The 27,622-nt window shown below is 50.0% G+C and overlaps 5 protein-coding genes across 5 annotated transcripts in view; 4 read left to right on the plus strand and 1 right to left on the minus strand.

Moving 5' to 3' along the window:
- The window catches only part of EMWEY_00000760 (hypothetical protein, conserved), a gene marked incomplete at both ends in the record, with an annotated part of 3,393 nt that extends 2,678 nt beyond the window's left edge, over positions 1 to 715 (plus strand). Inside the window, one exon of the mRNA XM_013478563.1 lies at positions 1 to 715. This exon is cut by the window's left edge and continues 706 nt beyond it. Within this exon, the coding sequence (XP_013334017.1) occupies positions 1 to 715 (715 nt within the window).
- Positions 716 to 1,747: 1,032 nt separating this feature from the next.
- On the minus strand, positions 1,748 to 4,626 carry EMWEY_00000770 (hypothetical protein, conserved; the record flags this gene model as incomplete). Its single annotated transcript, XM_013478564.1, has 3 exons — positions 1,748 to 1,848; positions 1,997 to 2,818; positions 3,024 to 4,626. The coding sequence occupies 3 exons, from the start codon at positions 4,624 to 4,626 to the stop codon at positions 1,748 to 1,750; spliced, it is 2,526 nt and encodes an 841-aa protein (XP_013334018.1).
- A 5,078-nt stretch (positions 4,627 to 9,704) lies between these two features.
- EMWEY_00000780 (hypothetical protein, conserved) lies at positions 9,705 to 10,802 on the plus strand (the record flags this gene model as incomplete). Its single annotated transcript, XM_013478565.1, has 3 exons — positions 9,705 to 10,087; positions 10,221 to 10,340; positions 10,703 to 10,802. The coding sequence occupies 3 exons, from the start codon at positions 9,705 to 9,707 to the stop codon at positions 10,800 to 10,802; spliced, it is 603 nt and encodes a 200-aa protein (XP_013334019.1).
- Positions 10,803 to 12,588: 1,786 nt separating this feature from the next.
- EMWEY_00000790 (hypothetical protein, conserved) lies at positions 12,589 to 17,389 on the plus strand (the record flags this gene model as incomplete). The annotated part of the gene is made up of 9 exons (XM_013478566.1): positions 12,589 to 14,538; positions 14,699 to 14,839; positions 14,965 to 15,305; positions 15,664 to 15,912; positions 16,036 to 16,106; positions 16,225 to 16,385; positions 16,589 to 16,606; positions 16,830 to 16,904; positions 17,324 to 17,389. The coding sequence occupies 9 exons, from the start codon at positions 12,589 to 12,591 to the stop codon at positions 17,387 to 17,389; spliced, it is 3,072 nt and encodes a 1,023-aa protein (XP_013334020.1).
- Positions 17,390 to 23,285: 5,896 nt separating this feature from the next.
- On the plus strand, positions 23,286 to 27,168 carry EMWEY_00000800 (hypothetical protein, conserved; the record flags this gene model as incomplete). The annotated part of the gene is made up of 10 exons (XM_013478567.1): positions 23,286 to 23,376; positions 23,821 to 23,871; positions 23,985 to 24,107; positions 24,625 to 24,700; positions 24,855 to 25,026; positions 25,329 to 25,433; positions 25,793 to 25,906; positions 26,157 to 26,304; positions 26,625 to 26,891; positions 27,122 to 27,168. The coding sequence occupies 10 exons, from the start codon at positions 23,286 to 23,288 to the stop codon at positions 27,166 to 27,168; spliced, it is 1,194 nt and encodes a 397-aa protein (XP_013334021.1).
- Between the last annotated feature and the right edge of the window lie 454 nt (positions 27,169 to 27,622).

Raw genomic sequence — 27,622 nt, forward strand, 5'->3', positions numbered from 1 at the left:
GAACCTTCCTTTACATTTCGATGCCCTGTACGATTTGCTGCTGAGCACGCCGCAGCAAAAACAGCAGCTGCAGCACCAAATGCAACAGCAGCTGTTGCTGCAGCAGCAGCAGGGAGTTGCAAGCGCACACCTGCTGCAGCAGCAACAGCTGCAGCAGCAACAACTGCAACAGCAACGCCTACGACGCCCAGGTCCTCCCCTTCCCGGGTCAACTCTGCCGGGGCCTCCCCTTGGGGCTCTTCCGGGGGCAATTGGTGCTCCGCTTCCTGGGCTTTCTCAGCAGCAGCAGCAGCTACTGCGGCAAAATAGACAACTGAATGTGCTGCAGCAGCAACTGCAACACCAACAACTGCAGCAGCACCAAGTACTGGATGCTGCAAAACAGCAAGTCCTGCCGCAGCAGCAGCAAGTTCAGCAAAATGTTACTGCCAGTGCTTCTTCTAGCGCAGGCCCACTACCGCCCCTTCAGATGTTTCAGCAGCAGCATCCTCAGTTGCTGCTGCAGCAACGACCGCAACAATTGCAGCAGCAGCTTCTGCAGCAGCAGCTTCTTCTGCAGAGGCAGCAGCAACAGCTCCAGATGGCAGGCCAGCAGCCTTCGGTGGGCGTACCGACTGCGCAGCTGCTACAGCAGCTGCAGCAGCTACAACAGCCACAGCAGCAACTACAGCAGCTGCAGCCGCAGCAACCTGCCGCTTGGCCACAACAGCGTTGAATACAACCACAGAGACAAAGGAACCATTTCTATGCTAGTCCTTGGGACTACTACTACTACTTAATTCCTTGTGGGTCCTTGCTCCCCCTACATCGTCAGTTGCTTTATAATAAAGCCGCAAATTATTTTTGGCGAAGAGGAGAGGCATATATATGTATATATACCTACCTTTTAACCGGATAAACTTGTTGTGGCTAGCGATCTAGCTATCTGGCCAGCTAGCTAGCTATCAATGGCTACGGAGGTTGTTTGTTTATATATTTTAAAATTGAGGCCTTATGGGTTTACAGGGTGCTATCGGCAAAATAGCACGAAAAGAAGCAGAACAGACAAACACATGCCTGTACACTGCACAGCGCTTATTGCCAATTCTAGAGGGACCTGCACTATTAGCAGCTCGCAGCTCAGCCACCTGGTTTTGAACTGAGCCCGACCCCACTCTAGAGGAGTGTTCCTGTGCACCCTGACCCCCAACCCCCCTTCCTCCCCTCCGCTGAAGGTAGTGTGTAGTGAGTGGCCTCTACACAGCAAACTATATGGGTACAGTAGGGCCCGTCAAAGGGACGTTGGATACAAGCGGCACTACCACCGCCGGCCGGCCATTCGGCAATGCCTTTGAGCTAAGGCAATTTAGCTCGATAAGAGACTCGAGCCTGAGTGCAAACGTGAGGTGGGGAAACAGAGAAACCGTTGAAACGTATCACGCGAGTGAATGCGCAGCGCTGTTGATGCAAAGGCACGCACCTCGCCAGTGTACAGACGACGGAAGTCCCCAACCCAAATCAAACCGCTGGTCACAGCGCAAAACATATACAAGGACCGTTGCACACAGAATTTTCGCCATTGTACATTGACTTGCCGACGGCTGGGCACGTTCGCTGTACACCTGGACCCACTGTCTGCAAGCAAAAACATGCTCTTTTGTATGCTTATCATACGATTCCACCACTGAATTCTTTCTGCACGTAGTGCTTCACTACTGCAAGGCACAGCTCCCTGCACAGCTGCACAGGTGCACCAGACCCGCCGGCTTCACGCTGTAGCGGACAGCTCCGCAGAGGTAGCCCATATGCTGCTGTGCGTGTATGAGCAGTCCTTGTCTTTAGCTGCATTTTTGTTAGCCCTTTTGGCACCTGAATCGCAAGCAAGTATACAAAGGATATTTCTATACTATGTGCTCGTTCAGCTACAAGACACAACGCATAAGTGGCAGAAAGCAGGTAGAGGCCTTACAGCTAGAACTTTCATTTCAACATTTCGAGACAAACGTTGCATGCTTACATTGAGAGCGCAGCCACATGCCGAGTCCTGCGAAAAGGCCGACCACCATCATCAGCCCAAAAACTGTAGCCGGGCCCCACCCCCCTGACAGCGTGAACGGGTTGTCTGCGCTGCCTTCCTCATCCTCAAAGGAACCTCCTCCAGGGTGGTGGGGCCCTTCCATCCGAGGAACCGGGGATGCCGGTGGTTGAAACTTGTCAGCTGTTGCTGCGTTTCGCTGCACCGGCGAAGGGAACAATGTTTGGCTACTTCCTTCGAGGGGGTCTTTTGCATTTCTCAGCACGTGCTGTCCTGCTGCAGAGAAGTTTTCTTGTTGCATCTGTTGCGCTGCTTGAACCACCCCTCCGGTAGGGGTCCCCAACAGGTTCGCTGCCGCAAATTCTTCTGGACCCTCGTGCAGGGCGCCGAATGGTGTTGGGTCTTCCCAAAGGGTTTCCTTCCCAAAGTCCGGATCTTCTGCGTACTGCCCCGACGAATGTGGCGTCCTATCTGCTGACCCCATCAATAGAGCCTGCTGAGAAGGGAAGAGAACAGAAGACGGGGATCCGTCTGACTGAGAGCTGCCCGGCAGTTCCGTCATGGTTGGACTGACGGGTGGCCACTGAGGGTGAGATAAGCCTTTAAAACCTTCGTCCGCTCCATCGCTAGGCAAAGAAGAAGTGTCCCATGCACCCGCGGGAGTGCTCGCATCCGAAGATTGCGATTCGTCGGACTCCGTCGTCGTTTCTTCAGAAATTGACTCATCCTCTTCCCACTTCAACGGGATGGCAGTACGACGAAATTGAAACCTCGGCATTTGGCCTTTCTCTGGTCCCGGCAGAGCTGCGCAGCCCCAACACCACCAACGGCGAGAGCATACAATCATAAACATTTTGTTACTCAGGCAAAATGTGCACGTGCTTTCAGATCTCTGCGGTGCACAGGCTAACCTGGTTGGCTATCCGAGTACAGCATGCATTCTCACCTGAGATTCCTCTTGCTAGTGACGCAGCAACCCTCGCTGCTTTCGCCGTTGCTGCTGTCTTACGAGCAACAGAAGTAAGTAGCTTCATGTCCCACGCTGCCGCTGCGGCTGCTGCTTTTCGAGGCGTTAGAGGTGATGGCTCACTGATAGTCTCCGCATTCTCGTTTGTCTCTGGGGATTTTATATTTTCGAGTGTATTAGTAGGTTGAGGTCCCAAGGCGTTTTCAGAGGAATTGAGCCCTTGTACGGCCTGTGGCTGAGGGCCGTCGGACGAGACTGTGGAGGAGTCTTTGGTGACATGTGCGGGGTTTCCTTCCTTGGATTCCTCACTCCCCTCAACTTTTGCTACTGTATCAGGGTTTTCTTCAGGGTTTTCTTCAGTTTCGTCCCAAGAAGCGAATCCCATAGAATTCGCCAGCATCTGCTGCAAGGCTTCCTGGGGGTTGGCCGTCTGGTTCAGAAGGTTCTCTGGGGGAGGCTCGATACTTTCCTGAATAGATGTTGATGTGTGAGAACTCTCTGCTCTCCTCGGTAACACTGCAAGGATCGGTTCGTCATCTTTTCCACCTTGTCCTTTGCTCATCTTCGAATACTTTTTACCAAGGCGGCGGTTCCGTCGCTTCTTGCGGCGTCTAGCAGAGGCAATAGTTGCAGTTGCTTGTTGTAACAAATCTTCTAAAGTATCTCGGGAGTCTTTGGGCGGCAATGCAGGGACCTCCTCTTCCCTAGGTTTCGGCTCCTCCGCGGGTTGTTCCGACGGGCCGACAATAGTCCAGGCGCCGATGCCCATAGAGCCTGCTGTGTCTGACAGCAGCTGATGCAGGGCAGCTTGAGGTGTGTTGGAGTGCTCAGTCTCTGAGGAAGGCCACTTCCCCTTAGAAATTTGGTATGGCACGTGGAAAGGCTGTCTTGGCATGACGGCGAGGATAGGGGAATCGTCGTCGGAGTCGGAGTCGGGATTTTTCGTGAAAGATCCCCACCTGCTTTTCTTTCTCCTCACGGGCCTTTTGATTATCCTCTTCCGGGGTGTCATAGGCACTCTTGATGATGTTTTTCTAGAGAAAAGGGAGACCTTCGCTATCTGACTGAAGACGTCATCCAGGGTCATTGGGGTTTCTACGTCGTCCTTTACGCTCCGTGTTACAGCACTACTTGGAGGTGGAAAAGGAACCTCTTGGGGATTCCTCCTTCGAGGAGGCCGCCGCGGCTTCTCCTCTCGCTGGCTTGATGACCTCGCAGCTTCACCTTGCACGACAGTCGCCTCGGCTAGCAGTTTCTCTAGGGTTGTGCGTGAGTTCTCATCTTGTTCTGACTTGTTCTCATCAGGAACAGCCTCCGACGTTGACGAGGAGGATATATCCTCAGGGACTCCTCCCTCTCCAGGTAGCAAGCTGGTAACTTGAGCCTGAGCAGCGGCAGAGGCCTCGCCGGTATGCCTCCCATCGTTCCCTTCCGCTAAAGCGTTGCGCCCCGCACGAAGGAGCGTTTTCTGCACTGACTGCGAAGGATTCAATACGGCTGCTGCTGGTGTAACTGCTGCCGGCGGTTGTGTTGCTGGCGAGGCAGCAGAGCGGCCTTGTCCAGAAACATTGTCCTGAGGTGGCTGCACAGCTAAGCAGAAATCCAGCAGTGCCACCGCTACAACAAGTAGTTGAAAATGCTTCATATTTAGAGCGCACAGGGCTTAGCTTTGGTGTGGGAAACGGCGCTACTAGGGACCCCAACCAGGCAGCCCAGAAACCCAGGGCTAAAAAGGTGATACAGGGATGGGGCCCTCATGAGGGATCCCTGGGTTTTCTTCGGCTATCCAGAGTACAAATATTAAAAGACAACCCAGTGTTTGAGCCAGAAAAACATGTGCCAAGGGCTGCAGCCCATACGCTCCACAAAGTTTCAGTGGGGAGCTGGGGCACAATCGGCCCCGCACCCGATTCTCCACAAATATAAGTGAATGAAAGGCTCTGGGGAAGATAAGAGTGGAGTTTAATTAGCCGTACCCGCTTTTGAGCTTGCAAATCTAAGGACCACTGGCGTTTGATCCCACAGTTCGGTGCAAACATAGCCCTGCGTGCTGCTCCTCGTCCCCCGGTCGACTCTCATCTAGAACAATTCAGCAAGACGAAACGTTAGCCGTAGTCAGTGAGATCTTGATCACTCTTTTCTCCTGCATAACTATTGAAAATAAAAAAAATAAGCCTGTCTTCGACGGTGATATTTCAAGAAGACTGTTTTCTTATTTCAAGACAGCTGCAGATAGGATATCTAAACAGCCTTGCCGCATGCTCTATTCCATGGGCTGTCTGAACTTGATACATATATTCCTTCTTGCATGCATGCTGGGTGGTGAGGAATAATTTAGTGTTTAATATTTGCCTACACTGTTACTGCACACGGAATAGCTGGCTTTGTTGTGTTAGTTGTGTTTCCACTGCTGCCGCGCAGAAGGGCTTTCACGAAGGCGTGCTTGTTGCTGGAGTCCTCAAACTAGTCTCAAGACATTCGTGAGGTGCAAAAAGACCAAAATACTTAAGCCTAGCCTTCTCCCAGAGCACTTATTTCCCATTCAGTCCCACATATCCTGAGCGCAGCGCCCTCAAACGCTTTGTAGCACCCTTAGGTTGGCAAGGGGCCCTTTACTCGGCCTTAGTGTGTAACCGGCGTACGAGCAAACGTCAACAACATTTGTGTACAATGCTCAAGCATGTAGACAAGAGAACATGTCTGTACTTACATGTGCGGCAGTGGAATAGTACGCCCGAATTTGGCGTTTGTGTCTGCACTTGGCATACGAACACTTACATGGTCCTAGTGCACGACCGGTAAGCAAGGAAAAGCTCTCAACAACTATCTAAAGTGTCGGTGCATACAGACAAGATGGCTTGCTTGTGAATGTAGATAGGGTTGCCTTGTCGCTATAGATGCAGCAGTATGTGCTGCAACTCATGGCAGGCAGCCTGCTCTCCCCCAGCTCCAGGCGCTTGAGCCGCTGTTCTCAGGATGAATCAAGCTTACTAAGAAAGGCCAGATTCTCTTCAGGAACTCTACCTTAAGTGTTTTGGCTCCACTGCAGCACGCAATTGCCCTCAGATAAGACCCAGGACCGTCGTTACAGCGAGTTCATGGTTCGCAGCTGTAGTGTTGCAGCACTTCCTGCTTTACCCGTTGCCTCTGGGCAACCCCATAGTGTTGCAGCACTTCCTGCTTTAGCTGTTACCTCTAGGCAACCCCATTGGCAAGCGCAAGCAAGCCACCACTATCCCGCCTAATCATGTGCACTTCTTGAACACTTATTTGGAATTCCCGATCGAAGATACACGTGCATCTACATTCGTCAGCGCATGATTGCTCGTCGCCCGCCTACCCACCCAGACCCTCCCCCCGACAAAGAAACAGCCCGCCGGAATAGCGAGACCCAATAACAGCAATGGTACACACAGGGACACGCCAGATGTGGGCTTACATGCAAGTCACAGCAAAAGAAACCGAGAGTAAACTATTAGTGACTGATGCAAGTGGTGGAACAGGTGCTGCTCTCCACTGCGTGAGGCTAAGGCATGCCTACACACAGGCATGAACCGCTTCTCTGCTAAAGCATATCCAAAGAATCGGTTGATTTTTGACCATTCTGCATAGGTTGGGATGGCCACCGCAATAGGCCAGCCATGGGAGCCTAGCTTCAAAATATAGCAGTATAAAAATGCAGTCTGATGCACCTTCAAATAGATAGATAGGAGAATACGGGCTCCTTGTCCCCTTCGAAACGGAAAGTGTAGACCAGAATTGTTGACTAGCGGAAATAAATATTGGCCCCTTGCGCCCTCGAGTCCAGTTTTCTCCCCCACACAAAGGGAAACACATAGATGCGCGCGCGGAATTCAGGGGCAATTCTCCGAAACCCGTCACCGTTGTCTGCCTTGTGACCTCTGAATTTGTTTCTCTTCTCTCCTTGAGCACTTCAACATCCGTAAGCTGGAGTAAACGCTGACAGAAGTAAACGAGGGCTTTGTCACCAGTATCATCCCTTGTTGGAGTACACAGGCACTACCATGGACCTAAAATGGGGCATAAATGCCTATCCAGCACGAAAAGCACATACAGTACTACAAATGAAAAATCAGGCCATTTCATAGAGGCAATAAGAGCATCAACCTCCGACCATACGCTAGCCGACCAAGGTTTGGGAGTGTCGATGAGACCTGCACTGGAGCAGAGGCACGGGATTACTACGGGTCAGAGACTGAGACATTCCTTCCCCCTCTTTTTTTAGGAAGCTTAAATGGAGATATGAAATAGGGGCCCATCGTAGATGACTACGGGTTAATGTCGCCCGTTGTCGCGAGTCTGTATCGAGCGTGCACCTAGTGGATATGCAGAGGTACGTTGGGTGGCAGCTAAATGAGGTTTCCACCACATTTGTAGACTGGTGTTCCTTTACTGCTCCAGTTCTTTGCCAGTGAAGTGGGAGGGCTCATGAGCCCTCCTGAATTTATCAATTATGTTGGTTTCGCAGGTGGGTTGCCGTTTGTGTCTCAAGTTGCGGAGAGGAAGGTATTGACATCCTTCGGTACTAACGTCTGCTGTTTGTTAACTGTCGACTAACGGCTAATTTCTGAGGGTCTTGAGATCCATTGGGCACCAGAGTGATATATTTAGAAGAAATCCGCAAGTGCTAGATTGCACCCTGTTTATGTTGTTTCTGAAACCAGACCCATCGTGCACCCTCTGCCAAGTGGCGCTAGCAAAGCCTGAACACGCAGATTTGGGCAGGCAGAGTCGACTGGAGGCTCATCTGCAAGTGTGGCAGTCACCACCTTCAGCCCCATCGCTGTCTGGCAGGCTCTGTGTCGAAATGCCTGTTCTTGTTGCCGACGAGACAGGCACGCCATTCGATAGTTGCCACCGGATTCCGTACTGCCGAATCCACCCAAGCTCATCGTATTCCGTTGGCACTAAGGCTGCACTTTCTGTATGAGTGCCCGTAGACTCCCTCTTGACTGTTATGTACAGGATCACTTTCTTTCTATTCCGTGGGGGAATTGGCATTTAGTTTGCTCTGTCATGTCTACGTACTCCACCATTTTGGCAAATTCCACAGTTTAACCACTCGATTCCTTCCGTTGGACTCCTCCCTGGGAATGTCTTGCCCCATCCAAACGGCACCTCTGCTACAAATCGTCGATACTGAGGAGTACCGTTCACCGTTGAATTTCTGTTAACAAGGGACTCCATCTGTTGAATGAGCCACTCTTTTTATAAATTCCCTTAGTTTGAATTATATCATATACGCCATAGACTGCTCCCGGCTACATCGCAGCGCATTGAGTAAAGCCTCCCCAATCCCCACGCGATCCGGAAAAGCGGTACCCCTCCTTAGGTATAGCCTGGTTTGTTGTATCTCCCCTTCCAATAACATTCCAATAGAAGACACAGTTCTTCTAATGGGTGCTGGAAACGCAATTAAAGCTCGAGAAGGCCAAGAAGAAAATCCACTACCATCGAAGCAGAGCTACAGTCCTACCGTGTTGGCATGCAAAGGGTGTGGCATTAATCGCCAGTTAAGTAGGTGTAAAAGAGCATTCCCCTAGAAGGGATGCTGGGACTGCACTTGCACCAACTAGATGACACTGCTTACTACCACTCACTGCTGCGCATCAGGGCGCTCTATGGTGGTGCTGCGCGCACCTACCCAGTGAAACATGCAGTGCAATCAATCATACCAAGTGTAACAGCGGTCTCCATTCATCTAAGGACTTGCGAACTGCAAGGGAATCAAGGCACTAGGACTGGAGCTCCATAGAAGCAGCTGGCCTCCTTCGCCAAATCCCAGGAGTGCCAGGCGCCGCCGAAAAAAGCCTTTGGCTGTGGGAGATGAGGCGAAATAGCTTTTGCAGAGTACCTTGCCACAACAAGTGGTGCAATGCGGCCCCACATGCCAGCACAACAAGTAGCCACAAACAAGCCTCCTCGTCTACAGGGGCATTAACACTCGATATAATTGTTGGGCACTTCTGCCTTGCCGGTCGTCTACTAGGGCCAGAAAAGGGCTCATCCCCCAGATTCAGACACTTTCCAGTATCGTACAGATTTTCTGACATCGTATAAAGTAACGCGCAACTACTGATGGCCTGTCTCGCAGACGAGAAATTAGCTTCCACTTCCACCCTGGCGACCCTCGCGACAGAACCTACTGCACTTTCGACATAACTTGAACGGCACAAGGCCAAATGCTTGAAATCAATACTTCGAGGTGGCAAACTCCCTACGGAATGAGCGGTTCAGGGACAAATCTACGCGTTACATCGTGGAGCTGTGTTGCCACGAAACTCCCCCGGCGCCCGAAGGTTATGTCACGGTTCGAATTAAGAGGTGCTGGAGGGCGCAAAAGAAATATGGGGGGAAATTGTCAGACATATTAGATCCTAGTTATTTTGCTTTTCAGCATATCGCCACTAAAGTTGCGGGAAGCAGCCAGTCTCACCAAATGCAGCATCGGAAGTCCAGCTCGAGCGACGCGGCTCGCAGTTGCGGGCTCTACAGCTGCTTGTCGTTGTTGCAGAAGTTTGCTTTAGAACGTTAGTTTGCATCTCAGTGCTTTTTGTTTCATTTTGGATGGTTTATGCCCTTTTTGAACTGCTTACCCGTTTATTCGTGATCTTTCTGTCTGCGAAGTTCCCGTAGCAACGGTCCGTCCCGTTCCCAGGGGTATTGAATTCACCTTTTTGCCTGTCTACCCTGCCAACGAGAATGTTGCTTCGTTGGGGTCTTGCGCTGAATGCACTTGTTGTTTGTTTGCTATGCAACTCGTGCTGCTCCTCAGCAGTTGAGGTCAGGGATTTCGCAGGAGGGCCACAGGTGACGGTTGAAGATTCGAAACTCTTGACACATGCCGATTCGCAGGACGTTGTACTGTTAAGTCCACAGTACACGGTAGAACTCTCAGGGACTAGGGGAGTAATGCGCTTACTCCTAGGATTCACCCTCATCTTGGGAACAATCCTCTACGCAATGTTCGTTACCTACCCCAAAGCGATGCCCCCTTTTAAAGATCTTTTCGTGCAGGCGAAACAGGTAGCCGATGTGGTGGCAGGAGAAGTGCCTCGGAGCAAGGCGGAGATAATCCTGGAGAGGTGAGCCTGGGTGCAGCTGTGGGACTGCTATAACCTGTTGAGCAGTTTATACATATATACCTGTTATACAAAGAGCTGTTTTGGACGTATTTCGACCATTTCGTGGTGGGGGTGTTTGCATTGTGTTCTTTAGGCTTGAATCATATGCAGAGAAAAATCCGGAGGAAGTCTTCCTCCATGCAGCAGCATTCTCCACTGGCCTGCTCCTTTGGTTGTGGGGACTAGCTGCTCTCCGAAAGCCACGCAGGGCCAGGTTAGTCGGAATTTAAGGACGTCAGACGGCTGTGAGTGGGATGCTGCGTTCAAGGCCCAGCCGCTGCTGCAGAAACGGGGCGCCCTGATGGCAAGCTTATGGCTGCAAGCAACTGGACACCGTAGATGCAACAGGAAGGAGGCACTGCTCTTAAGTGTTTGGATTGCTCTCCGTGTGTTTATTGATATCCGCGTGTTTATTTGGGAATATGCTTCATTTATTCCGGACCGCACTGTTCGGAAGTTGCTACCGAAACTGGCGCGCAGGCTGTCGGTTGAGGTTACAGCGCGTTGCAACATGGGGAGCAGGTCATCTGCTAGTTGCAGCAGTGTCTTGTCTTTAGGGGTGATTTGAACGTCCAGATTTGCATGGATTACTGTGTACAGTTCAACAGGAGTGGCCCTGCCGCTGTATTTTGTCTGTTGTTTGCCGTGGGTCAGCGTTGCATTTACAGTTCACTGAGTATACTTTACAGCAGACTGTACTGCAGGGAGAAGTGGAAAAACGTTTGTTCAAGTTCAGTTTTGCAAAATTAGGCCAGCAATGCCTGGACCTGAAGGTGTGGGCCTTCTACTCGCACAACGGGTGCAGAAAGTTTGGTTACACACTTCTGCATAGATGCTCGTTTGAAAGAGTGATTTTGGCTCACCAGACCGTTTAATTTTTAATTTATTTGCCAAATTACGGTAGTACAAGCGCCTTACATCCCTTGAGGGTGGCGGCGTTGGACCACAAAAGTGGGTTATACTAGGGCTTCCAAAGACACGTAATTGATTGCCCCATGGTGGGTGTACTGGATGACTTTGCTTGTGGCCTATCTCATAGTTGGCAGTCTCTCCTTCAAACCCAATTTTAACGGAGCACTACTACTTCGTTGTGTGCAGCGGTGTCGTGGTCAGTTACGTCAGTAGTCGCCATCAAGTCGTGGACGGCGAGCAGTTGCATCGGTTGAGAGCACTTAGTTAAGGTATCCAGCGTCGAAGTCCGCCTAGACAGCAAATTTTTGGTGAGCATGCTGTTCAGCTATGTGACACCCACGACTAAGCAAATGCGTGCTCAGCCTTTTAGAAGTAAGCACCTCCACCCCAGCTGGGGCGCAAGATAGCCATCGCAGCAGCCGACAACAACAAGACTCCAACACCATCTGACAGTACATTGAAGAGCTTAACGGAGCGAACAGGAAGAGCTGGACAGATCTTCCCCATGGAGGTTTCTGAGTGTCTTCTTGTTTGCACTTCGGTGGCCCTTCGTTTTGCGATGTCGCGCTGTGTCTTTTTTTTTGTTTTCTGTCTTCACCTTCACCCGCTGCTAGACAGGTTCTCTCTTCAGTGGAATTCGTGGTGAAGCCAATGAAGTGCGCAGTGGGGTTTGAAGAAACAACTAGGTGCCACGCAGGAAACAAAGTAATGGAAACCTACTCAACATTGCCATAAGCATTACGTTGGAAGTAGGCAATTAGATGGCCTTGTCGCCATGTAGCAACGTGCCAGCGAAAATTCGAGAGCACTATCTACTGAGTGTACATACGATCGGATATTTCGTCACACTCGCCATAGCTGTAGCGGTGTAATAAGCCACGTTTACTCGGGTATATACAAGCGCCCACAATATTTGAATTACAAACTCCGGTGGAGTATTAATTTCCTATGGCGCATACAGATGTGTTACTGTTTGGAGAGAGCAGCGAAGGCGGTTGGGGGACGACAGCCGACTAGGATTAGTTGCAGCACGGCAGTGAGGGCTACGCATAGAGGCTAAAATACACGAACGGCAATTATTGAAGTGATTCCATTTAATAGTAAGAGAACTTTATCCCTTTACTTTGCATCTGTCTTCTCTCAACGAAGCCGCAGGTTCAGAAAAGACCCTCGGCTCTGCCCAGGCATGAGAGAGGGGCCCCTTGTGGCTATATGTTTACTGTAGTGTTTTGAACCCAGACGAAAACCGCACAGATTGTCTGCCCGCTTCTCTTTCATTATTCTTCCTTATTTCACGGGACTAAGTCGCTACGAAGTCGCCGTCCTCCGGGACAACTCGCACTCGAGACACAAGCCCTCCTAGCTGCAGTAGCAGCAAGAGCACAAGCTGTTGCAACAGCCGATGTCTTCACAACGGATGCGCCTCATGACGTAATACCAGCAGCGGTGCGCGCTGACCGTTGCGTCTCTAAGCAGCCCCAGCAACAACCGTAGCGGCATCCTCAAGAGCAGCACTTCCTGCAGCCAGCCTCGAGGGCTCGCTATCAGCTATGCGGCTGCAACGTCTGGCATCACAGTTGTTACCGCTTTTACTTCTCCATGCTTCTGTGTGTGCGCACCTTGCGAACACACTCTCGCGGAATATCAAATGTACCGCCAACGAGAAGCAAGCGCAGGGGCTTCAACAAGGAGATGAACTCCTCCAGAGCAGTCAAAGCGCAGATGCTGAGTGTGGCGGCCGTTCCCGTGTCGCGAGAGGTACAAAATGTGGAAACGGCAGCCGGAAGAATATTTTTAACAAAAGTGAGGGCACAACAGGGCCCAACAGCAGCAGGGAGTGCAGCAGCAACGGCCAGCACAGGGGGTTCGTGACCGATGAAGCTGGGGGCCCTTCAGGGTCTCGTGAGTTCAGCAAACCATGGAAACAGCACCTCGATGGTTGCAAGGGTGTGCCAAGCCAGAAAGTGCTACTGTTTCAGCAGCTTGGAATCAACCATCTTGCCCCGCTTCTACTGCGTTCTTTCGGTTTCCTACACTCCCCGCTGCATCTGCCAGTGCTCCTTAAGAGATTGAAGGGTGTGCAGCATGGGGTGAGTGATGCTGGCGAGGCGAGAGGCAGCAGCAGGGGCGGTTGGTGGTCATTCGGACTTGAGTGGGATGCAGCAGTGCCGTTGCTGCGTTATTTTCTTTCTTTTCTGCCGTTCTTGTTGCTCCTGCTCTCTTCCCTGTTGCTTCTACTCACCTCCCGCAGTAGGACCAGTGGCACAGTTGATGCTGCTACTGAAGCTGCAAAAACAGTGTCACAGGCGCGACGCAGCAACAGCGATGCTGCGTACGCTGCCTTGCTGCTGCTGCTGCCTACCTCCTACAGCAGAGAAAGCAAAAATGGAGGGAAGCGAAGTGTTATGCTCTTTTTGTTGATAATAGCCACGGCAGCCATTGCGGCGACACTTGCGGGAACGGCAGCAGACAGTCTGAAGGCAGCTGGCTGCGAAGCCCCTCTGGCTTTTGACGCATTCTCTGGCCTACAGCAGGAGCAACGCAAGGGGTCACGACTGCAGACAGGTCTTTCTGGCCTCCTTGAAGGCCTACGCCAGCTTCCTACAAACTGGGAATCTACAGCGCCGGCTACTATTGCTGCAGCGCGAGGATATGCCGCAGTTCATCCTACAGTACCTAATGCAGGAAATGCTGCTCCCCCTGCGTCCACTGCTGCGTCAGATCTGGAAGAGCTGCTACAGAAGGGTGCAGCAGCAGCGCAGCAACTGAGGAAGACCTGGCTGGGTTCTCAGTATGTGCTGCTTCAGGCGGAAACAAAAGTGCAGCTGCCGCCGCCACAACAGCAGTGGCGCCTGTTGCAGGGCAAGGCTCTTCTAAGACGGTCAAAGCGCTTTCTATCCGCGCTGTTGCCATTGCATCGTTGGAGCAGGTGCAACGACAACACAGACGAAAGCAGCAGCAGCGGCAGTACCAACCAGTCTCCCGGAGAAGCGAACAACAAGAGCAACGGGAGCGCGTACGGTGCAGCGGAACAATTTTTCTTCACGCCTATACCAGTTCATAGTCGAACTGATTTAGATACAGATGACCTCCAAAAGGAGCAGCAGTTCGCAATTCCTACTGAAAGGCAGCAGCAGGGGTTGCTACGTTGCATGGGTGCAGAGGAGCTCGCTGCTGCAGCGTCTGCAATCGGGGATGCACTGGATTGTGCGCTGAAGCAACACGTGCTGATGAGGCAGTTCGTTGATGGAGTTCTAGAGCCGAATCAGCTGGTGCAGCAAAAGAAGGAGTTGTTGCAAATACAGCAGCATGTAGAAGATGCGCTGCAACACGGGCTTCCTCAGTTATGGGAATTCGTGAGGCTGCTGCTGCAAGCCAGCAGCAGAAGCGCGGAAGAACTGCTGCGACTGATGCCACTGCTGCTGCTGGCTGCAGTTATCGTGGCAGCAGCAGCAGCAGCAGCATCTTTTGTGAGGCAGCTCGCTGCTGAACAGCCGGTGGTACGGTTTGGTACATACACATCGAACCCTGGAAAATCCGGCCTTGAAAACGAAAGTCACGTATTCGCAGGGTTTAGCCTTTGCCTGTTGACTTTAGGGATGTATCTGTGAGAGGTCTTCACCCGCCATCAACTGTTGGGTTCTGGCTTGTCTTGAGCAGGGGAAGCTGTACGCTGCATGCAGCAGTTGCTGGAGGGCGTTTGGGGCATGCTGCTGCATTGGAGCCAGCTTGCTGCTGCTGGCAGCGGCTGTTTCTGCGGACTCTGCCAATCTGCTGAAATCATTGTTGCAAGATCCCACGGTAGGCAGCACGCTATGGCAGGGAGCCCACCACCTTGAAGGGAATTTGTCATTGCCACATCAACGACTAGTCATTCATAACTTAATTTCAGAATCGATGGATGCGGGTATGAGGTATGAGCGCAGATGCTGCCGCGCTATTTCCCTCTGGGGAACGATATGCTTGAGGGAATGCTGCTACGCAGCATGCAACAGCAACAAGATACCCCGGAAGGCCAACAACAGCAAAGCAGTGTTGCAATGCTACCAATTCCCAAGACGCAGGAGCTTGAGCAAGTGGTGGAAACTCTAGGCAACAGCAGCCACAGCAAAGATCTAGCGGACAACATCTCCATGCTTCAGCTACAGTTAGAAGGACATGCTGGAGATGACTGGTTGGTCAATGCTGAGTTTGTCAAGTGTTACTCCAGAGTCCTTACGGGATTCTGTAGGGCTCCACCGGGAGCTCATTTCTTGGCTTTAAAAACGTGCTATGTGTGCCACAGGGTATACTACCCAGCACCTTCGCTTCCGGGCTTCAGTATTTCCTTGTCCACCAACAACAGAAGCAGGAGCAGTAACGCGGTGGGCTATCAAGAGCTTCTTCTTGAACTGCGGAAGCTTACAGGCGTCAATTGGGCATTCAGGCAAGGAGGCGGGCTGCAGCTGTGCTTTAGCGCCGAACGATACAGATGCTTAGGGCATCGGCTAGCAGATATGTGCTGGATATGTACATTCTTCCAGTGCGCTGCTGCGTAATTGCCTCACTGAAGAGCCTGAGACCAGCGCCTGAGTAGACAGCAGGACTGAATGAGAAGTTGTTGCTTTTTTGTCACGCACGTGCAGCTGGGGGCCACTTCCTCAAGGATGCGTCAATCCACAGCCCTTCCAGAAGCCTCGGGCAGCAACAGCAGCGTCAGCCACTGTTACTGCTGCGGCAGCTGCTGCAAGAGCTGCTGCGAGGGTCATAAAGAGCCAAATTAGTCGACTGCTACCACAATGGCGCAGCAAACAGCAACAAACTCTCCACCTGCAGCCCCCGGCCCCTTGCTACATCGTATCACAAGAAATAGAAGACAGGGAACTACTGAGCAGGTACTGTCGCAGTCTAGGTAACTGATTGGGATAAAATCTTTTTATGCGCAACGCGGCACATCCCAGCCAGTTTGACACATAGCCGAACATGGTGATCGATTACTTGGAGTGTCGTGGCTGCAGGTTCGGACATTTTATCTCTCCGAAGTCTACAGCTCGCCTGGTGTCAATATTTTCTCTCGCGCGCCGAGTTGGTGAGCTCTCTCTGTGCTTTCTGGTTCAGTTGCCCTGCACTGTCGCCTTTGATAGCTCGAAATAATAAACCAGAACTGTTGATGTTGCCTGTGCTGAAATCGTGTTGCGCTGGTATAGATGCTGCTCATGCGTTCATAAAAGGACGCAATAAAGCGGTTATCGGCCTTCTGCAGCAGATAGCCACAGGTGTTGAGGCCATGAACTTGTCGATGCAGCGCAGCATGGCAGTCGCAGAGATTCTACGACCCCTAGCGCATCAACAACGGCAATTGGAGCAGGTGAGTTGCAACGTCTCCTCTCATTATACTCTCTGAATAGCCGAGTAACTGATATTGCCAGCGCTCAGATGTTATTCTGCACCGAGTTTGCGTAGGGACGGGATGCCAAGAGGATACTTTGGTGTCATATGCAGATGCAGATTGCCATACGATGTGCTAGCCTGTGCTGCACGTCTGTCTGTGGCGTTTTCCTCTCTGCTCAGGGCAATAGTGCGCTGGAGGTCCGCTGTAGCATAGCAGCGGCTGCTGCCAGAACTACCACTGGCTTTGTGCTGTGTTGCTACTCCTGCTTCCTGCTGTTGTTTCTTGTTGTCGCTGCCTTCTCCCTCGCAAGGTTCTATGGACGTGTAAGCCTCTCCCTAGTAGCAGCAATAGCTGCAACAGGAAGCACGGCGGCGGCATTCTGAGGACGGCGTAAGTGTGTTGTGCTGTGATTCGGTGCAGCGTTATGAGACATTGGTCCTTCTAGGGGCTTTGCAGGAATGCGAAGCCCGACGAGTACGGCAGCTGCAAGAAGACGTGAGCACATCCCTTCTGTAGAACCCAAGCTATTCTGTGTAACCAGCCCAGTTGTGGGGTGTACCTGCTCGCCTGTAATACTGTTCGTGCTCCTGGATCCTTTTTCAAGAATTTTGCCGTACTACCACCAGCAGGGTCCCATTGTTTTTCGAGGGTCACCGTGAGAAACAATGCTTTTCGAAGCGACTCATCAGGGAAGTTGTGTTTTCTGGAAAAGCTTCGAGTGCTGTGATTTTTACAAAGTGCAAGCCTGTCACGAGGGTTCGTTCTAACTGTCCTTTGAGTGGGAGGCTGCATCATCTGTTGCTGACGCTAAGTCTGTCCAGTTGGACGTCTTCTGTATTTAGCTCTGCCCCTGTCCAGGTCACGCTGTGTTTTAGCCCTAGTCGTAGGCGTTTTGGTTTCGGTGTGCTATGTAGCGCAATTGGCCACATTGCTGTGTGACTGCTGAGGCCCACGGGAGCTTTGGCGAAAGTCAACAGTAACCTCCAAGAGCAGGTGAAAAGCTGCGGGTGGCCTTCAACTTCCTGGGGACCCGCAATCCCACGAAATGAGGGCGTGTGTAAGCTCATGCACTCATGTCTGCTTCAACTCTGTACACGAGCATATATGCGCTTTTCTTATGTAGTTCTGTTGTCTGCAAAGTATAGATCTACAAACCTAGTAGCATCCACCTGCGCTCATCGACTGCTTGGCTTTGCTCCAAAACCTTCACAAGACTGTGGAGTTCATATCCCGTAACCTGCTAATCTTAACGCGCCTTTGGTGGCAATGTTCGAGCATATTCAGTGCGAGCCTATTTGCAGTGCCGAATAGCTACTAGAATCCTTATTTCTGTTCACCTTTACCCGCGTGCGTAACCGCGGAGTATGAAGATACACCCATCCCTTTGCCCGCGAATACTACAGCTATTGTAACCCTGGAGCACCTCATGAAGCAGCTTTTAACTGCCGCCCTCTCGTTCATCGTATTGTTTTGATTTATAACGTATGCAAGCATGCCGTCGGAACTGCGTTGGCCCCTTGCATAAGGTCGTGTGACGCCTCCACGCAAAGTGTGCCTCTGTAGAGGAAGGTTTCGCAACAATATACATACTCTGGATCAACAACAAGAAGTAGTTTGTCGCTCCCGCCTCCAGAACTGGAGTCGTGATGGGGGTGAACTGATGCAACATACAAACAGGCGAGTAGTTCGCTCCGCGGTGAGCAGCGCCCGTCCTGAGGGCCTGGGGCAAGTTTTTTGGCTAGGCTTTAAGTTGATTCGGTTACTCTGTTTTGTGTCACTGTTTCTGGTAAATTCATCACCGATGTAACTTTCCATACAACCGCATATCATACAAACTTGCATGGATGTACTTCGCGTCCATGGCTCCCTTGGGACCAGTGGCAAATGCTCTTTTTTGAGTCCATTTGGACATTTACGTGCTTTATCTTGAAGACACTCATTAAAAAACAAGCGTTTCATCGCTTCCTGATGGAGTGGCCATTGGGTCTCTTAGGAACCGGACGGGTGTATAAGAACCCGGAGCTGTCTCGACGAACAGAATATGCCCGTGACTAAGTCTTTTGATATGCTGGCCCGTCGCGCTTCTTGATAGTGTTTTCGTTTGCCAAACGACGTGCGATCAAAAAGACAGGGGAAAGAATGTTCCCCATGCAGCGTATTTGAAAACGACAATACTTATTCCTCTACCCTTTCCCACACATTGTGATGGGGAGCTCAACTCGTCTGTGGAGACAACTTGCTTGCCATGCGCGAGCTTACCTACCTACCGATGTTTTGTTCCGGTCTCTAGTGGAAACGTTATTTCTACATCGTTGTAGTAAATCCCTCCAGGATGATCTAGGTAGCTCTAGGCTTGCCGACCTGTCTAGTGTGGTCTAGTGTGCAAAATGAACAACAAAAAATGTGGCCACTCCGTTTCTTTAGGATATAGTGAGAACACTGCTCCTACGTGCTCAGCAAAACTCCCCCATGAGGCCCCAAATTGGAAAGACTGCCGCCTCTCGGCTGTGCGCTTGGAGGGTGACCCCCGCCAAAATTGTCAAGATTACGTGAAGCCCAGAAAACCCTTGAAGTAAAATTCAGTACAATCATGCTTAATCTCCAAATAATGTACAATCCAAAACGAAGAATGTATGATGATGTTGCTTTTAGTGGTGGTGGACGCCCCCTCAAATTTTTACTGCCACCCTACAGGGCACAACAGCACTGGGGAGAACGAGGTTTAAAGCAGCTTTATTCGCCCATTTAGAACCACGAAAACTACTTCATAAATGAGGTAAGAACTCAAAGGGTAGATTGTGAGATCGGATGCTTTGGGAAAATCTGTTTCAGACGACTACAGCTCACCAATGGGCAGGCCTTCCGCCAGGAGACGCCGCAATATCGCTGAATGGACTGTAGAATCACACTCTTGTCTTCGAGCCCACTCAACTACGTGTGTAGTGCATCTTTGCTAACTATTTCATTTGAAATATTGGATGTTTCGTTTCTACGTCGGCCATTTTTCTCAATATTTGCATGTAGTGTTCGTCGCTGCACGCTCATCGAGGTCACACCACAACGCAAAAGGTTAACGGCGTAGTTATTTATCGTACACTCCCTTAGTGGATCAACAGTGCAACAAAAATATATCGGGAAAGAAAAGGGATATGACTTGGGAGTCATCAAATTCCTAGACTGGCAGACTCTCCTGTCTCGATCGGTGGAACTTTCTTGGCTACCCCCAATTCGTTGTCACAGTCTCCCTTGCCATACTGCTACAAGAAATGGAAAAGAAGACAGTAAACACGGGTTGGGACTTTTGGTCACCAACAGGAAGTCACAACGGGTGAGAGCTCGTGTGTACCGTATTCAACCCTCGATGCAAGTCGATATTTGCCGATACGTATGACCCTTTGAATCGCTTGTTCATGCGTCTTTAATGGATGCTCCGGTAACTTTGCGATTGCATATATACGTCTTCTTTGACTCAGATCTACGGCTTTGCCCTTCCGAGGAGCTCCGCGAGTCGGCGAAAACCTGTTAGGAATGTCAGGTTCCCCGAAGAGCCCGAGAAATTCATTCGTGGACGGTCCGTGCAGGTCCGTTGGCCATAAGAAACATCCTGGGCATCCTGTAAGTGTCCTCGATCGCGAAGTTAACATGAATTTGCCTCTTTTGCTAAGCCACGAACCTGGCAAGAAACGAGCAGCGCAGCCATTGGCTGGGAAACTTACTAGCAGTCAGGCCCACGGGATCACGGCCATCAAAAAGCAGGATTGGGGCAGTCACCGCGGCGCTTCTTCGCATATGGAAGAAGCCCAGACTTCTCAACGCTACAGGGATGATGGAAAGCAACTGTACCTGCGGCAAGTAACGAATATCCCACTGGCTGCCTTAGAAGGGCCGATGTGCACTAGTTTCCATGGAAGCTACCCAGTATGCATGCGACCGACGAGACGAGAACAGCAGGAACCGGGAAGTCTGAAGACCCACCCACATAGAGCTGCATGGCTAGCAGCAAAAGGATTGACTTCATTGACTGCTGTCCCCGCCACAGGCATCGAATCAAACGAACGTTCTTGGAGGCGCAATGAAGACGAAGATGCTGATTTTCTAGCATTCATCGAGACTCTGTTGGATGACAGAGTGCACAAAATGTGTAGCATGCACACTTCTATCGGTGCAGCCCAGCGAGACCATAAGGTGTAGTCTAGCCCCATGCATGTCATCTTCTGAAAACATGCTCATCTGATGAAGTAACATCCGTGCTCCGACTTATTTCACGGGTTTGGTTGGAAGATAGGGAAGTCACGGGCTTTGACAGAAAGGAATTCAGTGGAGCTAGACCTTGAAGTCAGTGACAATGGCCCTCTTTCGAGCTACTTCGAACCGGCGGATAAGTTGTATTTGCGTACCTTGCTGAGGGAGGAGCGCTTCCTCACACGTTTATGTGAAGCATTTTATGTATACAAAGAGCAGGATAGGTGTACGTTCGGCCCTCTTTGTGTATCTAAGAACTGCAATACGCTCAGATAACAACATAGCAAACGAACGTTTTGGATACTGCTGACAACACGGTGCTTCCAGAGATCAGCCGGAAGGTTATCTTCAGTCGCAAACTTGATTGGTAGATGAGGATTAGGGCTGGTATGTGTCCCATATTTTACTCAAAATTTGTCCAAAAACGTGTTCGTACTTCAACAGCTAACGCGCTGTTGTTTGTGGTTCCAGTCACCACATCGGGAAACTGAGGCTTCAACATAGAACGTGGTTCAGTGTAGCGAGCAGCATGGGGATGGTCAGGGGACCTATTAGTGCTCCACATGTTGGTTTTGTAGAGCTTCCACTTGCTTAGCGAATAAAATATCATGGTAAGTCGCCCTCTGCATATGCCTTGAGCAAGATATCTGGTGCTACAGCAGTTTGCTGCGTCTCAGTGCAAAACATTCCCACGCGAGTGCGCTAGAGGCCTCTGTATGTAGGCACAGTTGACAGCTGCTGAGAATTTTTGCTTGCGTACCATTTGTATAGTAGGGCCTGGTAAGGGTTAAATTGCTTACTTAATTTCGGACCAACGAACGGACTGTGCACGGGGGCTCGTTGCAGCTGCTCTATGTATGCACGATAAAGCTATTAAATTATCTCATCTATTTAGTATAATGAAATTAAGGTGGAATAAATATATCTAGTATTCAATTTGAATCAATACTACAGAAAACAAGGGTCAAGCACTCTCGTCAAAGTTGAGGCTTTCGCAGCACTTGCGCACTTCACGGCAAATTTACAAGCCCTCAATTCGAGTCAATAATAATTTAGAAGCAAAACGTTTAAGCTTTACTTCTCTGTTGCACTCACAGAGAGTAGCGTGTACCGCTTCACACGTCTTGTAGTGGACAGTATAATGTAGCTCAAATAGGATACCTGGATGTCTAATCTGAAGGAAGAGAAAACACAGTATGTTTATAAAGATAGACTATAGAACTTTAAATAGAAGTGATGTTAACCCTACTAGGAGTGCTCGCCAAGGTGCAGATGGTTGGGTCCTTGAATCCAACGCCAGACTGCCTTCACCATTGGCCGGTCGACCAGAGAGAAATGCCTGTGGTTGATTTTAGCCGGTTAGTTTGGACTCGAATATTTTTTAACAGTTTAAGTTGTATTTTTTGGAGTATTTACGGAAAAGCTGTTGAGTTTCGACTAAAGTCGAGAGTGCACCTACTTCGTATACATTGGAGTTGCACGTAGTGGAGGCAGAGTACGCTGTGTATTAACACTTCTCGCCCGTTGCGGGCCACTGATGCATTGCTAAAAAGCAGGTCATTAGGCGCTTCGAACCAACATTTGTAGGTACTTTACATTGGCAAAATGAATGAGAATAAGAACTATTTGAGATGCATTTTACGGATTATTCAACTCCCCAACACATATGGACACCATGCATGTGATTGGTGGTAGTGAACACCCAACTCTGCTGGTACTGCGTAGAGCTCCAGCCTATAGTACAAACACGTCAGAGATACTCCCTAAATTCTCCTAACTAATCAAATAACAGTCCTAATAACATAGTTGAGCCCCTACTGTGAGGGGGCAAATACATTAACATGCCTGCCCCCACCGATCCGCCCGATGCTCAGTGCCGTCGCAGCGCCGGTAGTCTCACATCCAGCCCCGACCTGCAAGGCTGGCGAGCACTCCTAGCAGGATTAACATTATCTCCTTCCCATGAGCTCTAACCTATACTCATGAATGTAATATGTGCTGTTTTTCTGTAAAAGATCTTTAGAGATCGCACTTTGTTTCCATTATAGTACTTGTGCACTACACCGAGGGCCGATCAATCGATTGCCGCTTGCCACTGAACCATCGTTGTCTGAGCGCGCCGTCCGCCTCATCCTAAAGTCTAGATGCATTTCTAGAACTTGCTCTGTTAACGTTTTTTGTCGAAATATTTGTGAGTAAACTGCTTACCTGCCGCAGTTGGTGCTATTTGTGGGGGGATTTTTTCTACAGGCGTGCGGCGGTAACCAGTCGTTTTGGCATGCACGCAGTCTGCAAACGACCCCTAATGCCTATTATTTTGCGAGAAGGACATTTTTTATTGTAAACTGAGGAGGAAACAAGGAACACTACACAGCAAGGACTGACGGGAGCTGGCTAGACGGCAGTTCAAACCGTTGATCTGAATGGTCAGTGACAAGATAAGTTGTTCGTTTGGCAAAAACACTCGTGCCGGCGGACGCTTCTTTTCGTACTTCGTAATTGCGGAAGGAAAAGGAGAACTACAGAACTCCAGACGCAGAGTATTGCACACTGGAGACGATGGGCAATGCTGACAAAGTATCTAGCCAAACTTAACAGGGAGTAAGCAAGACGGATTTTCTAAGGATCAGGAAGATGCCACTACGTTGGTCGTGGGCCACGAAACTGTTTGTCCTGGTAGCATTACCTCTTTTCCTTCTTATTACCGCCGGCATTGTCGGACTCGGTGAGCCCCTCGCCAAAGGTATTTACATTTCCGAGGTTAATGCTGGCTTCTCTAGGCCTTCAGCGAAGTGCTCCATTCTCATGGCTGGCCGTGACTTTTCCTTCATGTGGATAGTGTCAGAATGGGTTAGCCAGCCTCTGTTGTAAGCATTCCTACTTCCTCTTAGTGGTTACTATTCATGAGATGTATCTGAGTGACTGCCTTGCATGCATGTGTATTGGACGAATGCGATGCAGGCTGGTTTTACATTTTTCAAGACAAGTTTATATTTAGTCCAAACGGTGATCTCTAACTCCAAAACATTTAGAATTGGACGAGTGTATATAGAACTGGCACAATTCGAACTACCTGATAGTGCTGACCCATTTGGCCCATACACGTATGGACGTTCGTGCATGAGGAAGTCTTCTTCTGTGTTCGATCTTGAATGTGGTGTTTTTGCAGTCTATGACTTTTCAGAGGACCCAATTTATGTTCGTGGCCCAAGCGTTTTCGGTATGTTGAAATCGATACAGTATTAATAGTTATTTGTTCACTTCATAAATGGCTGAGACCCTACAGGCACCTCAGCAGAGCACGTGTGCACGCTGCTTATTTGTTTTACGCAGGGGTCCCAGCAGATGAAGTTAACATCAAAACCCGAGACAACGTGGAGATTCACGGATGGCTTCTGAAACGACCGGATGCCCAGAAAGCGCCAACCTTTATCTCCTTCCCAGGGAACTACGGCTGTGCGTTGGCCTTCCTGGTCTTTCTCTTCCGTACTCCTCGTTTTTCTCATCTTGTCTATCTGCGCATGTATCCGTATTTTTGCCGTTTCTTCTTCCGATCAGTCTGCCTGATGTTCACTAGCATCTGGTCTCACGACTGTATCATCTGGGCTGCGGCTTTGAGTACCCTCGCCCATGACTTCTCGTGGCATTATATCCGTTTTTTATTGCGGCTGAGTATCGGTGTTTTCCTCACCCTGCCCTGCTCTAGCTTATGCAATCTCCACTTTTCTTCGTCCAGTTTTTTACACAGAAGGCTTGCTTAGTCAGACGTAGAGCAGTTGCCGTCATTGCAGCGTCTTCAAGTACGGAGGAGCACAACACATTACCTTGGCGGACCGCGCCAGCTTACGCGCATAGGAGTGCAACACAATCCCGAGTCCTGACGTAACTCTTCGTGACCATTACCTTTGTTGAGTGGCCCTGTGTCTTTGGTGGTTGCATTCCTTTGTCTGTTGCCAATCTGTATTCTTTTCAGATAAGGGTTTACGTCTAGGCCATGCCACAAGGCTCTACGAGCTCGGCGCAAATGTTCTCCTTGTGGATTATAGAGGGTAATTGGTCCTTGCAGCTCTCTGTACACACGAATTTGTATTCACAAACGCACAGGACAATGCACTGTGCTTGTTCGTATGTACTTGTGCTCGCACTTCCACCAATGTTGTGTGCTGCCCATCCGTTATTTTCTTTGCGGGGATGCGTCCGCAGATTTGGCCACAGCGGCGGATCCCCCACGGAGGAGGGTGTATACCGTGACGCTGATGCTGCCTTAGATTTCATTTTGAACAGCCAAGACGTTAATAACAAGGATATATTCGTTGTGGGTCACAGCATGGGCGGTGCTGTGGCAATAGATCTTGCAAGTCGCAGGGGTTCTCAGGTGAGCACACACATATTTTCTTGATCGGTCAGAGCATTAGCAGATGCTACAGTTGCTGTGTTCAAGCGTGCGAGACTAGTTGGTGCTTGAGTTGCGCTTTAAGTGTTGCCTTTGATATCATTTTTTTGAATTTGGGGTGTTCTCATGGCTTTTCTGTCGTCGGCGTTCGTTGCCTGACTCAACATTGCAGGCGCAAGGGGTTTGCAATAAAGGCTGGCGTGCTGTTGAAGCAGTGATTCTTCTTCATTGTTCATTGTGCGTTTCTAGTCTTTCCTGTGTCCTGGTTCCCTGCTCTTCAACAGATCACAGGTCTGGTGGTGGAGAACACCTTCACATCGCTGAGAGATATTGCATACGATAAGTTCCCTGAACTGCGTTACATTAGATGGGTGCTCGAATTGGCACAGGTCAGTGAAAATGCCGTTAGCACCCACCAGTAAGCATTCCAGTGCTCCGTTTCAGACACAGCGTTGGAAAAGTCGACCTTTGAGCGTAACGCTAAAATGCAGTCTGAGGAAAGAATTCATGCTGAACTGGCTGTTATTGTAGCGTGTTCTGCGCTGGGTGTGTCTGGGCATTTCCGAGCTGTGCATTTTCCCGTTGCTTTTGTGCTACTGAATGTACATCGCTCTTACTCGGATCTGCACTCGCAGGCGTGCATGGTAGAGCACGTAAGCACATGCTCGCATCACTAGTTATAATGGACCCTCCGTGAGCAGTAGTAGTAGTCCTGTGCGCCATGCCGGTATGCTTTACTTCTCCTCAGAGATGCTACATGTCAAACATTGACAAAGTCCGTACTTTGACTGTGCCAACCTTCTTTCTAAGCGGAAGGGAGGACAAGCAAATTCCTCCTTCGCACACAGACCGACTTTTTGATGTAAGTGACGGTCCATCGCATCTGTGACGAGGCGGGCTCACTCACTTTAAGGCTGCAGCATTCTTTGTAATCTCGGCTTTTGGCCGACTTTTCCATTAAAGCAGAATTTGCCGGAGACCGTGTCTTTCATGTTGAATAGTGCAGCAGTTTACCGACTATCCTCTTCTTCACATGCGCTTTCGAACTCTGTTGGGGCGATTCTGCTTTCTTTCAATGAATTTGGTGTGGTCAAGTGCGCAGTGATGTACAGGCATGCAGCGCTCCGCTGAAATGGTTGGAGAGAGTGGAGAATGGAGGTCACGAAAGCAGTCATGAAATGAATATAGAGCGGTGGGGGGACAGGATGCAAAGTTTCATTGATGAAGCCAAAGCGGCTAAAGTTGAGTCTCTCACTAAAGGTAGGTCCAAGCCTTCACCAGATAAACTGTGGAAACAGGGCCTACAAGGCAAAACTTCACATCCATCAGTGCCATTTAGTTTATTGGAGGCATCTGTAGACACTTCCCCTGACATAACTGGGGCCTTCTATGTGGATGCATGGCATGCTCACGCGTGTGCGTTTCGTGTTGGTTGTTTTGCCTTGGTCAGTACATGTTAGTGCTAGTTCAGCCTCTGCTGTGCTCACTCCTCCTCATTATGAAGTAAATTTGGGAGGAGCACGCTAGCTGCTGCTGACATATTTGCATGAATATTCACGACCAAGTGCTTGCGTGCGCAGGTGAGCACTTAGCCTCTAAAGGTAGCGAAGAAGTTGATATGACCTCGACGAAACTGGATGCAGGAGACAGGAAGGCTGGCGAACTCCAGGAAAAGCAAGCGCTTCTGTCTGTTCCGTTGATGCTGTGTAGCCTCATAATGTATGCATACCTGGCCTCAATGGATCGCCACAAAAGAAAAGGAAACGAAAGGAATTTCATGCTGGTGGACGTTCCCGTTGACACAAGAGGGCAGCAGATGGACAATGCTCATCGGCACAATCTTTCAGGTCATTTGAGGAGCTGGGAACTTGAGGACAATGAATCAGAGGCACTTTCAGAACACCGTACTACACCGGCAGTGCATGCTGCTGCATATACATTAGTGCCATAACTATTGCACACGTGAGCATAGCCTTGTGCCTGTTGTCTCCTACAGCTCACCAGAGGACCCCATGCGTTTTTTAGCACGTTGGTGGGCTCTTCGAGTAATCCTTTTTGTTTTTTTTTGTGTGGTTAGATGAAGCTCCTCCTGGCTTTTTCGAGAAAACTCCTATGAACGGGTGAAGCTGCTTAGAAAGCCAAACAAAGATGCTGGATATAATGGCAGCTGCTCCATAGGGATTTTCCACTAGCTATCTTCGCGCAAGTGCCTGCACGGCCATTCATTGTTGTATTTCCTGTTGAGAGTGCTAGGACATGAATGCTCCTTGAACCGACTTTGGGGGCGGCAGTCAAGCTGTAGTGTTTGATTCAGCATTAATCTGCGCATATGTCTTCCACTGTAAATAGTGTGGCTGACGCCGTGTCGCCATACATTTGAAGAGGAACTTTGTGGGACGCGCGTGCCGCCTCCAAGCAAGTGAATGGTAGAAGTCCGGGGTATTTCTGTCTTTTACATGCGACCTTCAGATTTGTTAGCAAGTGGCCTAAATTGCCTAGATGGAACTTAACATTAGATCGACAGTCTGTGGAGGGGTGACAATCTATTGTGTATTCTCACTCGTGCCGAACACTTGTA

This window comes from Eimeria maxima, genomic scaffold, assembly GCF_000499605.1.
Source record: "Eimeria maxima Weybridge genomic scaffold, Emw_scaff5, whole genome shotgun sequence".
Classification (NCBI taxonomy): Eukaryota; Apicomplexa; class Conoidasida; order Eucoccidiorida; family Eimeriidae; genus Eimeria; species Eimeria maxima.